The following is a 15,185-nucleotide window of genomic DNA, read 5'->3' as shown; positions in this document are numbered from 1 at the left end:
TGCAAGTGTGCAGATGCTCTTCCCAGAGCATTCCCATCCCTTAAAAGGAATATCTTACAGTGCTCGCACAAGCACTTTCCCATGCAAATGCAAACCAGACAGACCTGCTTAGCAAAAGGGGACAATTAATGCTTACTACTACAAGACCAGATATCCTCCATAAAAAGGCCTAACTGCTATTACTTAATATTTAAGTTACTTTTTGCCAACATACCCAGTAGGGATTTGAACCCTTGGCCCCTGGCTCCATAGCCAGCACCTCTTCCCTACTGAACTTTCTAGGCTGCTAACAACATATTGTGCTCTTCCCAGAGTGGCTCCATCCTCTAAGATGAATACCTTACAGTGGTGACACATGCTGTCTTCCATTCAAATGAAAACCAGGGAGGACCCTGCTTAGCAATTCATTCTTGCTACCACTCAATCTGAGACACCAAGGAGAGGTTGGAACCAGAAGCACTCCCAGACGGCGTACCTGTTCTTTCTGGGGAAGTGTGACCCTGTCCAGAACAGGCAGATCAAAATTGTCTCCTGAATTCCAACCCCACACAATAAGTACCTCTGTCTTATTGGGATTCAGTCTCAATTTGTTATCCCTCATCCAGCCCATCACTGCCTCCAGGCAGGCATTTAGGGAGGCTATGCCTTTTCCTGATGCTGACATGAAGAAAGAGATTTGGGTGTCACCAGAACATACAACACCCTGCACTAAATCTCCTGATGATCTCTTCCAGTAGTTTCATGTATATGTTAAACAACATTGGAGACAATCCAGAAGGAGACTATGATAAATAGTATCAAAAGCTGCCAAGAGATCCAAAAGGACCAACAGTCACACTGTCAATTCCCAACTGAAAATCATCCAAGTCAATCTCCACCTCATAGCCTGCCTGAAAACCAGTATGAAATGGGTCTAAATAACCAGCTTCCTCCAAGACTGTCTGGAGAGAGTGATGGTCTCCCAGCTTAATTACCTTGCCCAGCCATGGAATGTTGGTCAGGCCTATAGTTGCTTAACTCCGAGGGATCTATTGAAGACTTCTTCATAAGGGGTCTGATTGCTTCCTTAAGACAGGAAGACATCCTGCCATTTGTCACAGAAGCATTTATAAAACCTACCAGGCCCTCTACAACAACCCCTCTACCAGACAGAATAAGCCATGTTAGACAGGGCTCAAGAGGAGAGATGGTAGGCCGCACCATTCCAAGCAGCTTGCCCACATCCTCGGGAGTCAAAAAATGAAGCTGATCTAGCCTAATCACATAAGAGAAGCTGCTGGACATTCTCTGGAGGCCATAGAGTTGCCAGAGAGTGAGTTCCATGTTCCATTGCAAGTACAGCTTCTCAACCATTATTTGAACATCCTTCATCCACATCCTCTGGCACAGTTTATAGGAGAACATAAAAGTACAGCTTACAAGCTTTTGGGCTACAAAAAAGTGTTTGAACTACTATGCAACTTAACAAAATAATATTAGGGCTGTTTCTTTACATTAATCAGGAGCACAGAACAATACAATACTGTAGTATTCTCAGAATGGCAATAGTGACAACACTGGATTTACTTTTTATTAGTTTTTAATGCTATTTTTATCCAAATCAAATGTTTTTCCACAACCGTGCCTGTTGGTTTACCCATCAGCTAAATGACACAAAAATAGTTTACAAAGCTTTTGTTGGCACCTGATCTTTAGCAGCTTAGTTTTGCTAGAATGCAAAAGAATGCTGAATACATTTTGGTTCCACTTTTCTGCTCTTATTGCTGCTTTTTCCAGTCAGTCCTTTAGGCTGTGGTTATTACAGGGACTATATTTGGAACTTAGTCTACCAACATACTTACCTGGACTAACAAGGTATTTCCAATACAGAACACTTCTTGTCTGCATACCTTAAGTACTAGAATATTGAGCCACCCTTTCACCTCTCCTAAACTTAGTTATTTTTAAATAAGACTCAGGCTTTTCCCTTTTTGCTGAACATATAGATGCTACTGTGGTCATATTAAGATCATTAAAATAAGTGCTTGGACAGAATGGCATAATTCAATATAAACACACAATAAAACTATTTGGAAAAATCCCCTTTTAGTACTTCTAACCCGCAATGCAAAATTAAGTGCATTACTTCTTTTCCTTTTCTTCTTTTCCCACCAGTATACATATGTATATATGTCAGTACTATATGTAATTTTGCTAAACTTGTATACATGTAAATGGCTTGCATTCTGCCTTAGAGAACATCACTTTTCCCAGGTCCCACAGCAATCCCTCACATGTACTATGACTGCCTTGCAAGTATTCTATTTAGGCGCCAAATTCAAACAAGGGACACAGAGGGATTTCCAGTGAGTGTACCACAACTACACACACTTTGCCTGGAGACTCACCACATTCCAAGTTTAAGCGTCTTAGCACTCTCCTAAGACATTTGCCTGAGATGGGGATTCCAAATACCACCTCCATTCCACAGTGTGCGCCAGTCCCTCTCTCAAACTGGTGGTGTGCACAAATCCAGCGGCTGCTGTGGCACAATGCACCATACATCCACTTACACTGCACTTCTTCTCCATCACCTTAACATTCCAAACTCAGCTTTATAACCCCAAATATTCTTAATAAAAAAAACACCTGACAATTTAGCACCCATTAAGTGTGCCCCATAATATTATGTGTACATAAATACAGATCAAAGAATTATTTCTATCGTTTTCAGTATGATGGAAATAACCACATAATATATACTGTATTGGCAATTTTTTAATTTAGAAATATGAAAGCCCAGGAAGCAGAATTTTGCTTCTGAAATGTGGTATTCATGTAAGGTATTACAGGTGGCAAATGCAGTGGTAAAGTCAAAATACAGTTGACTAGAAAGAACTGAAAAAAATAGTAATGTCTTTTTACGTGACATTTTGAAAATTCATCAATATGGTGTGTGTGCATAGTGGAAATGAACAGGGCTCACCTGCTGTGTCTGGTACCTCTGCTGGGCCTGTGACAGATACTGGGCCTGGGGTGGCAGATGCTGAGGTTGTGGCTGCTGGTTGTAATATGGCTGTTGGCAGTAGCCACTTACACCTTGCTGACCATACTGAGGTGGCATCTATTTGGAAAAAAAGACAAAGCACAAATTAGTTCAGGAGAAACATCAAACATCTGAAACACTTTTTGAACATCCTTTATAACAGGCCTTGACAAATTTTCTTTGGATCTAGGAGCCAGCCCAAATGGACGCTTGACAAAATTACCAGACATAATGATAAACATTATGCAGGGAGGATAAATGGGCTTCTCTTTATCCCCTTTGCAAGTAAAATACTTAGAACAGAAACAGGGCTGCCTGGGTCAAAAATAGATTTTATTAAAAACTCTACCACTTAATATCCTAGTCTAGGCATCATAATTAAATTTCTAAGGGCCCTGATTCCCTGACACAGGATTTGTCAAGTCCTATTCTATAGCAGTGTCAAAACAATGTGTAACATTTCAAACATTTTTTTAAAAAGTCATCTTTAAAATGCATTGGTTTGAATTTTCATGTCTCTCATCTTAATATATTGCTTTATTTCTCCACTACTGGAATGTTCCAGAACCAATATCCCCGCTTTAATCTTAGGAACTGGTGGCTCTTTCCACACATGAACTGAACAGATATTTCCCCCCTTTTTTGCAGGAGCAACTTGTTTTTGGTCCAGCATGTAAAAACATTAGCATCTAAGGGTCCGGTATATCATACCAGTCTGGTATATCATAGCATCTAAGAGTCTGGTATATCATAACCTTTTTCAAAAACAGTCCCAGAACAATCTTCCAAGGCTAGCATAGACAAATTTAACACTATTGGTTTCAATCTCAGCATGTCAAGAGGGACAATTCTCTCTCATTTCCCCACAAGTTAAAATCCCATGATGTTCCAGGTCTCTGGAGATAGGGCTATGATCTCGCTGTGAAGCATTACATGAGACCTAGAATAGGATCCTGAGAATCAAAATTTTTATTTGGTTTAAAAGCAAGATTACCACTTTTTTTTAAAGTCAGTTTTATGATAAATCTAATCTTAATTTCTTATAAAACACCTATCAATCAAAATTGTATTCTATCTATTTATCGATATGATCTGATTTGATTATTATATTTCTATAATGTCCAAAACTTGCATGTCTGAGCAGTTTACAATTAAAACACAATTAAAACAAAATTTAAACAATTTAAAACTTAAAACGAAATTTAAAGTATTAAAACAGTAAGTCTAATAAAAAGTCTGGGTTAACAGATGTGTCTTGATAGACATTTTAAAAGTTGTCAGACATGGGAAAGCTCTTATTTCGACAGGAAACAAATTCCAAAGCCTAGGGGCAGCAATGGAGAAGGCCTGTCCCTGACTAGCCATCAGATGAGCTGGTGGCAATTTAGACTAATCTCTCCAGTTGACCTTAATGGGCAGTGGGAATGATGGTGAAGAAGGTGTTCTCTTAAATACCCAGGGCCCAAGCCATTTAGGACTTTATAGGTTATAACCAGCACCTTACATAGGGGTAATATGGTCTCTCCAAGATGATCCAGAGACCAACTTGGCTGCCGCATTCTGTACCAACTGCAGTTTCTGGACTGCATACAAAGGCACCTCCACATAGAGCGCATTGCAGTCAAGTCTGGAGATTACCAGCAGATGTACCACTGTTTTGAGGTCATTCATTTCAAGAAACAGATGCAGTTGGCATATCAGCCGGAGCTGATAGAAGGCACCTCTGGCTGCTGCCTCAACTTGGGGCGCCAGAGAGACGTTGGGATCCAGAAGCACCCCCAGACAGCGTACCTGTTCCTTCTGGGGAAGTGTGACCCCTTCCAGAACAGGCAGATCAAAATCATCTTCCGAGTTCCGCCCTCACACAATAAGCACCTCCATCTTATCTGGATTAAGCGTCAGTGTTATCTATCTATTTATTTATTTATTTTTGCATTTTTATACCGCCTTTCGTTAAAAGATAGCCCCAAGGCAGTTTACAAAAGTTAAAAACATACAATAAAAACACAATAAAAACATCATGCTAAAAGTATAAACACATATAAAAACAGGCATAAAACAATACAACAAATAAAATTATGTAAAAGCCTGGGTAAAAAGCCAAGTCTTTACAAGCTTTCTAAAAGCCGTGATGGAATCCGAGGAACGAATGGCCACTGGGAGAGCATTCCAGAGTCTGGGGGCAGCAACAGAGAAGGCCCTGTCCCGAGTGCACAACAGCCGGGCCTCTCTCATTGTCGGCACCCGGAGCAGGGCCCCCTCAGATGTCCTCGTCAAGCGGGCAGCTCATTCAGTCCATTACAGTCTCCAGGCAGGCATTTAGGATGGTTATGCCTTCTCCCAATGATGTTGACATGGAGAAATAGATTTGGGTGTCATCAGCATACAGATAACACCCTAAACCAAATCCCCTGATGATCTCTCTCTCCCAGCGATTTCATGTTGATGTTAAACAAAATTGGAGACAATATGGAGCCTGAGGGATACCATAAGAAATTTCAGATTTTGAAGAACAGTCTCCAAGGAACACCATCTGGAACCTGCCCGAGAGGTAGGAGCAGAACCACTGCAAAGCAGTGCCTCCCACTCCCAACCCCCTCAGACACTCCAGAAGGATACTATGGTTGGTAGTATTGAAAGCTGCCGAGAGATCCAAAAGGACTAACAGAGTCACACTAACTCTGTCAATTCCCAACTGGAGATCATCCGTCAGGGCAACCAAGGCAGTCTCCACCCAACAGCCCACCCAAAAGCCAGTTTGAAATGGATCTAGATAATCAGTTTCCTCCAAGACTACCTGGAGCTGGGAGGCCACCACTCTCTTAATCACCTTGCCCAACCAAGGCAGGCTGAAGATTTATTTATTTATTTATTTATTCATTCCAAAAGGCTCAGGGCGGTTTACATTAAAACACCATTGTGAATTCCCGCTGGTATGTTTACCAAACTACGGGAAACACCTATATCGGGCTGCAGCGATATAGGAAGATGCTGAAAGGCATCATCTCATACTGAACAGGAGGAGGCAATGGTAAATCCCTCCAGTATTCTACCAAAGACAACTACAGGGCTCTATGGTTGCCCAGAGTTGACACTGACTCGATGGCACACGCACACACACACACACACACACACACACACACCAGGCCCTCTACAACAACCCCCCTGCCAGATAGCATAAGCCATGTTGGGCGAAGATCAAGAGAACAGGTGATAGGCCGCACCATTCCAAGCACCTTGTCCACATCCTCAGGAATCACAAACCGGAACTGATCCAGCCTAACCACACAAGAGGAGTCACTAGACACCTCCGCATCAGACACTGCAGTAATTATGGGATATGTGTCTACGTCAGCCCAAATACGAGAGATTTTGTCCATTAAAAACTCATTAAAAATGTCACCATGAGTAACTGAGGGTTCCAAATTCTGATTCAGGGCAGGAAGGGAATACACTAGCTTCTCACAACCCTGGACAACTCTGTCAGACATGGGCTTGTGGACACAATATGTGCAGAACAGAATTTCTTCTTTGCCACACGTATTGCCTGAGTATAGATCTGCAAACGCGCTCTATGTTGTAATCTGTCGGATTTGAGTCAGGTCTTTCTCCACTTGTGCTCCAAGCAACTATCTTGCCACTTCATCCCCCGCAGTGCTTCCATACACCAAGGGGTCTGTTCTGAAGCAAGTAGGAGAGGATGCTTAGGACTCCAATGCCAAACCCAGGACCAAGTCCATGAGCTTAGTTAGGGACTCTGTTGGGCAGAGGGGTGACTGGTACACCAACAGAAGTCCCAGTCTATCCCTGGTCCCCAAACTTAAGTACACACATTCAATATGGTCAGACATTTCAACAGGGATCCTGGTAAGGGAGATTTTATTCTTATAGACTTCAGCCACACCATCTCCCTGCCCACATCCTCTCATCTGCTCCTCAACAGAGTACCCTAGAGGGAGAAGCTGGGACTAGACTGGGCCACCAGCCTCCCACAACCAAGTTTCGGTAATACATACCAGGTTGGCCCCTTTATCCAGAATCAAATCATGGATGATTTCTGACTTGTTCTGGACTGACCTGGCATTACAAAGGAGTAACGTGAGGCTTTGTGGGTAGTTGGCACTGCTCCCCAAGGCCAAATAGCTATCAGGACAGCTGGAAACAGCCATTAGATTTCTGATTTCCCTTCCCCTGTAACAGCCCGCTGACTTGCCAACGTTACTTCTTCAATTTACCACCACCACCAGAAGAACTGCCCCATAATCTAAAGATACACCCCCTGTCTCCCCATCTCCATATAAACCCAGACACATTGTAAACCAATCTCACTCAGGAAATAATTAAAATAGAAGCCAAACTATTAAATGCCCACCCACGTGTGAATTCTTGGGCCATGAAGCCTGGCTCTCGCCCTCGCTATCCCCCAAAGTGGCTCCCCAAAGAGGCAACCCCCTTTGGTGTTGCCCCTTCGGTGGCAACCCAGCCAGTGGAGGGCCCGCCGCCACTGGCAGCAACCCTAAATATCCCAGAGAAAGATACTCTGATTAGATGGAGTTCAGGGAATCTGCCTAATCACCCCCCTGGGCCCCAGTCCTGCAAAGACTCCCCACAACTCAGCAGCCAGTCCTCGGGAGCAGACAACAAACAGTGGGGGCAGAAGTTCCTCTTCCTCTCCTGCAGGCTTCTGGGAGGCTACAGTCCGGGGCAGGGGAGAGAAGCAGGCAGGAGGGCACCCAGTCCGTCACCCTGGAGTCTGCCTGAAAAGCTGATGTTGCTCTTCCTCTCTTGCAGGCTTCTGGGGGGCTGAAGCCACTGGCAGTGACCCTAAATAGCCCTCTATGCATTTTCATATATATTACAGAAAATTACAAGCACCACTTCTGTGTCTCTCCTTCTCCCTCTTGTTCTCAAGAATGGTGTTGATTTTGCAAAATGTTTATGCACTTCTTGCCTATTTGTACAAGCAATTCAGATACTTTACCCCAACTACTACAACTCTGGCATCCTTCTGAAGAGCTCAGTATAAAAGTTTGAGTGCAGTGATATGTTTGTAATCACAACTATTGCAACTCGTATACTAAGTTTTACCTAGGTCAGCATTTCCCAAACTTCTTAATCCCACGGCACTTACATCAAAAGGGGGGCACACTGCCCCTCCACATACATTTTGGTGGAGGAAGCAGCAAAGGCACAACATGATATTTGTTTTCGTCTTCTTCCTGGACACAATTAGCCTTGGGGGTTAGTAAGCGCCAAACTTGGGTAGTTTAAATGCTCTGCAACTGACTTGGAGTGAGGCAGCATGGCACACTGGCCAGTGTCTCTCAGCACATTAGTGTGCTGTGGCACACCAATTGGGAAACGGTGACCTAGATCACAGTTTCTCAACCACCGATCCCTGGACCGCTGCCGGTCCCCGAAGGGTTGAGTGCCGGTCCCTGACTGGGAGTCAACGCCCCCCCCAAAAAACCACAACTGCAATCAAGGCACTCACTTCCTCAAGAGGAAGAGGAGGAGCATCATGGAGGCGCGGCACCCTGCTTGCAATTTGCCTCCACGCGCTGCTGAGACCTTCCTACAGCTATCTTATTCCCTATCTTTACAGCTTCAAACTGTATGCAGCGTGGGGGCATGGAGGAAAAGGCATGGCAGTGGGCGCCACTTGAAGGGCTGCTGGTTCTTGCATGCTCATTGTTTGCAGCCAAAGGTTGATTGATTGAAACCTAGCTGCCTGTTGCAGCCGAGGCACCTTGAGAGGGAACGCTGTTTCCCTCTTGCATCGGTGGGGTGTTGTGGTCCCTCTGCCCCCTGTAACCCCCTGGTCTGCACCGCCGGTGGAAGACAGTGGTTCCCTTTGTGACCTCGCCGGGTGTGGAACCTCTGGAAGGAGGGCCGCCTTGGCTCGGGCTTTGCAGAAAGGGAGTCCAGGTGGACCTTCCTCGGGGGAGGGGGAGCAAGCATGCGTACCAAGGAGGGCTAAGCGGCGGAGGAAGGTGGCGTGGTGTGGGGAAGAGGCAAATTAACCATTTTGTGCGTTCATGCAACAGGGTCATTGGTTGAATGGCACTGGAATGAAGTGATCCTGGAGATTTGATGCCCAGCGTGGTTCATGTCCGATCCCAATTGATTTAAAACCAGCTGCCTGTTGCGGCCAAGGTACCTTGAGAGGGAACGCCGTTTCCCTCTTGCATTGGTGGGGCATTGTGGTCCCTTGGCCCCTATAACCCCCTGGTCTGCACCACCAGTGGAAGATGGTGGTCCACAGTGGTCCCCTTTATGACCTCGCCGGGCGGGGGGGGGGACAACCTCTGGCCGGGATCATGCCACAGTGAGGGCTAAGCAGTGGAGGGAGGGAGGAGGGCTGCCTTGGCTCGCCTCGCAGCGACGCATGGGCAGCATGTGGGACCACGTGAGCTGAGTGGCCCCAAAAGGCAGGCTGGTGTGATTGGCACACGCAGGGGAGTTGGGAGGGGGGCACAGAAGCGTGTGTTGTGAGAGAGGATGGGGAAACAGCTGCTACACTCTGGTGTGCAAGCACGGCGGTGGCAGCTCTTGGACCCAGGCGACCTTGCGAGCGCGGTCCAGTGCACTATTGCCTTGCCCACCCTGAACAGTGCCTCATCTCCCCAGTGAGGAAGACAAGGCATCCACCACTACAATGCCCCATACCCCCTGCCATCTCAGAATCACCCCCTTCCCTTTAACACCAGGTCCCCACCGCTCTTCTTCACATTTTCTTTCACCATTTAAAACAAAAACAAAACACACCATTCCCAGCATCTACCACGTAACTGTTTTTAAGGAGTTTTGGAGGAGCTGCACGAGTTTCATTAGGTCCGCCTCACAAAATGCACACCTAAGAGCAAGATCCAGATCAAGCCAGGTGATCATGACCAAGCAGCATTGACACAAATGAGAGATGACTAAATTAATTTCAGTGGGTGGTCCTGACTAACGTGGTCTGGATCCGACCCTGAGACTAGACAACTCCTGCTAAAACTCCATCTCCATCAAGAGAGGGTTAAACTGTAGACTTTGGGCTCTACTGACAACTTGCCCAGATCTCCTCTCACCTCCTTTTTGCTTTGCTTGACATCAGCCTGATGAAGAGTTTTGGGGACTTAAAAAGCTTGCTTGTATGTTGTTATTGTTGGCCCCATGTAGCTTTTGAATTTTTCTAATGTCCCAACATCCCCTCTCCAATGAGTAATCACAAGCACCCCCACCCTGCACATACTGAAGACATACTGGAGACATATTTGTTCACCCAGGCTTTTAGATTTAGGGGTTCTCAACCTTGTTGGTGGACTTCAACTCCCATAATCCCCAGCCATAATGGCCAAATGCCATCGTGGTTGGGGGTTATGGGAGTTTAAGTCCACCAACATCTGGGGACCCAAGGTTGAGAACCCCTAATATTCCATGTTTGCCAAAGATTCAAAATTTAATGTTTTTAATGCTTATATTATTTTAACTGTAAACTGCCCAGAGATGCAAGTTTGGGGCAGTATAGAAGTCTGTTAGATAGACTTAAATTTGAAGCCCCTTTACTAACTGCTGGTCTGGGAAACTGTGCATGAAGAATGTAGCGGTCCTTGAAACTCTGCACGAAGAATTTAGCGGTCCTTGACTCCAAAAAGGTTGAGAAACACTGACCTAGATCATAGCAAAATCTATCCAAGAGTTTCTGCCAACACTGAGAAGAGTGCCACAAGGTCCTGCTCTATTTAATGCCCCACCAATTTGAGTATCTTTCCCTCACTATTGCTGTTGTTGGTTTCTTCCCCCTCCCCCACCCCACTTTAGAGTCTGTGCATTCCCCACCAGTTCTGGAGCTCATGACTCCCCCAAAACACTAAAGTAAATTCTACATATCCATCATAACAAAGCCCCTTCAGCAAGCATATTATTAATGGCCCCTATAATTACATAAATGTGGAGCTATATAGCCCCACAGGCAGAGGATGAAGACTGAATTAAAATATACAAGCTTATCCCCTTCACACGCAAAATAATGTATTTAATGGTATTTTGCCACTACTATAATATCTGTATGGTACAAGCTCTTGTTATGATCTTTTTCTCTTGCTTCACAAAACAAAGCAAATGCATTCTGGAATCAAGCATGAGCAGAAGAGAACACAGGCTCTTTATTAAATATTACCTTCCCTTCACACACGTTCAGTCATTGGGGGTTTTTTTGTTCTGAAGCTCTGTTATGTTGTCTTATATATTCTACACTCTCCATTATAAGCACCATGCCATTCATTTAGTCTTGTAAGATGTAGAAGGTATCTTGCATACAATTTAAATAAGCAACAACATGTAAATTCATTCTCTTACCAAGAGGACAGGGATTACACTGCAATACTTACAGGTAAATGCATATTAAATGGCAAACAAATTACCTTATTATATTCTCTATAGAATAAATAGTGTTTGGAGCCTATTAGTTACTGTTCATGCAGACTATCATATTCTTTTCCCCACCACCTTATATTCCTATCTCTTTTTCCAGCCTCTGCAACATAGGAGATAATGCTACAATATGTAAGAAAACTGGGAATGTCCCACTGAGATTGGAGAAACTTACTATTGAGCAGACATGCATAAGACATGCTGTAAACGTATTTTAAAAGTTTTAATATTCTGTGAATTATTAGATGGGAGTCAGTTTTTTTGGCAGCACAGAAGAATTATTTAGTGCATTATTCTTTCTGGGCAGCATCCAGACTAAGTTAGTCATGACTTAAGTCACATTAAAATTAATAGGACCTAAGTCATGACTAATAATTGATTTCAATGTTGCTTAGCCATGAGTAATTAGTCTCGACGCTGCCCTCTGATTTCTCCAAATACAAGCAGTACTATTTGAGGAAGGGGGAATTTGACAATCACTTATTACATTTCCTGTACCTGCTAAGAGAAGTGCGGGGTGGGGGGGGGGGGGAGAGAAGAACCATCAAGTCTGGAAAACAGAGAGAAACAGGAACATCCCATTAAACATAATAATGTAGCCCATAATCCTTCATTCTGACCATGAAAAAGATATTTTCTGTGGGTAATATATTGATGGAAGTCGACTTCCAAAGTGATCTTCATAGGCACAACTGAAGTGAAAGGACAAGGTAGAGGATCAGCTTGTTCTGTGTTCATAAATATCTAAAATTTATTGGAATGATTATTTTCACATAAGTGTATTCATAGCTTCAATAACAGGTTCTGACCACATTTGTCAAGTCACATACAGTAACAAGAACCTCTCTGAAGTTTTCTCACTGCTTTTTGATTATGGATAGGATTTGTATTTTTATTTTAACCAATTTAGTGCATGTACTACAATTATTAGCATGAGCAATGTGCAGGTGTCATGGTAAATGCATAGAGTGAGAGCAGTTATTAAAAAAACACGGAGGCCAAAACAGTGTTTCCTTAAAAAGGGGTGGTGGTATCCAACGGAATACTTCAGAAGCAAGGAAGAAGGCAGGAGGTGGTTCAACTATTAGTCAATAAGAGTGTGAAAAGATTACTGAAGAAGAATAAGGAGATACTACCCACAATGGAACAAAGGGGATGCAGAGGGAGTGGATGGTGGGAAAGACCCCTGGGCTTGGGCTTCTGACAAAGAAGAAAATCGTCAAGAGATGCAAGTTTTGGGCGGTAAATAAATAAATAAATAATTTTTTTAAAGGATAAATAAAGCTCCTCAACAAAGGTCCTCTTATGAATTGGTAGGAATAAATTTATGGTTTTCACAATAGAGACTAATAAGTAGTTGAGTCCCTCAATGCACCAGCCTTAGGACTGGTGCTGTTTAACTTAACTCACTCCTAAATGATCTAAAGCTGATGAGACACAAAAGTTTGTTGATGATACTAAATTATTCAGAACAGTGAAACCACAAGCAGATTGTGAAGAGCTCCAAAAGGATCTCTCCAAACTTTGTTGGCAACATGGCAAATGAGATTCAATGTATATAAGTATACCGTGGAGCATGCATGCATGCACAAACAAAACCACAGCTTCACATATACACTGACAGCTCTGAACTGTGACATTCCAGTAGAGATATCTTGGGGTCATGGTGCATAGTTAAATGAAAATATAAATTCTATGTGTGACAAAAGTGAAAAGGGAAATTCCATGTTAAAGATTATTAGGTAAGGGATTGAAAATAAAACTATTATTCTTACGTTTGTATGTTTGAATCTTTACAATGAAAAAAGTCACATCTGACCTTGTAAGTTTTCACTTCCCAACCAGATTGATAAGTGATCCTGTCTGTAGGCTGGTTTTGTTGTATGAAAAGGTGAGGCAGCCTTCCCTTGAAAGAGCATGGCTAAAAATACAAGCATTAGTTTTAGTATAGCTATTTCTATACTATTTAAAATAGTATAGCCCTGGAGAAATGTCACTGTTGAAATCTCTTCAACATGCCTATTCATGGCTTGTGATAAACCATCACCTAGGTCAGGAGTTACCAACCTGTAGTATTCCCAGATGTTGTTGAACTACAACTGCCATCAAACCCAGCCATGGAAAACTGTAGCTGGGGATTATGGGAGTTCAGCAACATCTGCAGTACCGCAGGTTGGGAACCCCTGAACTAGATAATGTGGACAACTTGATTACTGCAATGTACTCTATGTCGGGTTGCCTTTGTACATAATCCGGTAACTGTAGTTGGTCCAGAATTCAGCAGCCAGTTTGGTCTCTGGGTCATCTCGGAGAGACCATATCATTCCTATATTAAAAGGTATATACTGGTTGCCAATACGTTTCCAGGCAAAATACCAGGTCTTGGTTATAACCTATAAGGTCCTAAACAGCTTGGGCCCTGGGTATTTAAGAGAAAGCCTTCTTTGCTATTAATCACACCGCCCATTGAGATCATCTGGAGAGGTTAATCTGCAGTTGCCACCAGCTCGTCTGGTGGCTACTCAGGGACAGGCCTTCTCCATTGCTGCCCCGAGGCTTTGGAACACACTTCCTGCTGAAATAAGACCCACCCCATCTCTTACAACCTTTAAAAAGGCAGTCAAGACGCATTTGTTCACCCAGGCTTTTCATTAGATATTGTTTTAACTGTATTTTTAATATTTTTAAATTTTTAAATTTTAATTGTTGTAATGTTTTAATCTTTTTATCTGTTGTTTTTATTGTTTTGTTGTAAACCACCCAGAGACTTGCGTTTTGGGTGGTATATATTATTTATTCTTTATTTACACAGTCAGACAGGTGTTATTGACAGGTTTGTTTTATCCAGACATTGAGTCCTTCCCAAGGACCTGGGATGGCTGAATTTTATTATCAATGTTGTTGCTGTTATTATAGATATCATCGCAGGATATAGGCTGTTCCCAGTAAAGTTGATTTTTGTAAGTGGCTGATGGTGATTTCTGTGGCCCCTATGATGTTGAGGTGCTCTTCAAGTTGTTTTAGAATTGCACCTAGGGAGCCAATTACCACTGGGGTAATTTTGGTCTTTGGATTATTATTATTATTAACACAGTCAGACAGGTATTATTGACTGGTTTGTTTTATCCAGACATCGAGTCCTTCCCAAGGACCTCGAATAGCTGAATTTTATTGTCAATGTTGTTGCTGTTATAGATATCATCACAGAATATAGGCTGCTCCCAGTAAAGTTGCTTTTTGTAATTGGATGACGGTGATTTTATTATTGATTGTTGTTGTTAGAAAAATCCTAAAGTCCAAACTCATTGGCAGGAACACCATACAACCCATAAACACCTGGGCTATACCTATTATCAGACACACTGCAGGAATAATAGACTGGACCCAGGCAGAGCTAGAGACGCTAGATCGTAAGACCAGGAAAATAATGACCATCAATCATGCTCTGCACCCCCGCAGTGATGTAGATAGGCTATACCGCCCTCGCAGCTCAGGTGGAAGAGGAATGCTGCAAGTCCATCAAACAGTAGAGGAGGAGAAAAGAGGCCTTGAAGAATATATCAAGGACAGTGAAGAAGATGCACTTCAAATGGTCAAGAACGAGAAACTATTCAACACCAATGAAACAAAGCAGGCCTACAAGAAAGAACAAGTCAAGAACCGAGCAGAAAAATGGAAAAATAAATCAATGCATGGTCAATATTTGCACAATATAAGTGGATAATCAGACATCACCAAGACC

At 43.2% G+C, this 15,185-nt stretch overlaps 1 protein-coding gene across 8 annotated transcripts in view; it reads right to left on the bottom strand.

Moving 5' to 3' along the window:
- The window catches only part of ARID1B (AT-rich interaction domain 1B), a 676,179-nt gene that overhangs the window by 515,084 nt on the left and 145,910 nt on the right, over window positions 1-15,185 (bottom strand). For all 8 annotated transcript variants that reach the window (XM_053293734.1, XM_053293751.1, XM_053293741.1 and 5 more), the window contains exon 3: window positions 2,966-3,103. In XM_053293734.1, coding sequence (XP_053149709.1) covers window positions 2,966-3,103 — 138 coding nt within the window. The remainder of the gene's footprint in view (window positions 1-2,965; window positions 3,104-15,185) is intronic.

Source organism: Hemicordylus capensis, chromosome 1, assembly GCF_027244095.1.
Source record: "Hemicordylus capensis ecotype Gifberg chromosome 1, rHemCap1.1.pri, whole genome shotgun sequence".
Classification (NCBI taxonomy): Eukaryota; Metazoa; Chordata; class Lepidosauria; order Squamata; family Cordylidae; genus Hemicordylus; species Hemicordylus capensis.
Note: the sequence above shows the minus strand (reverse complement) of the source record. Positions and strands in the feature narration are given on the sequence as shown.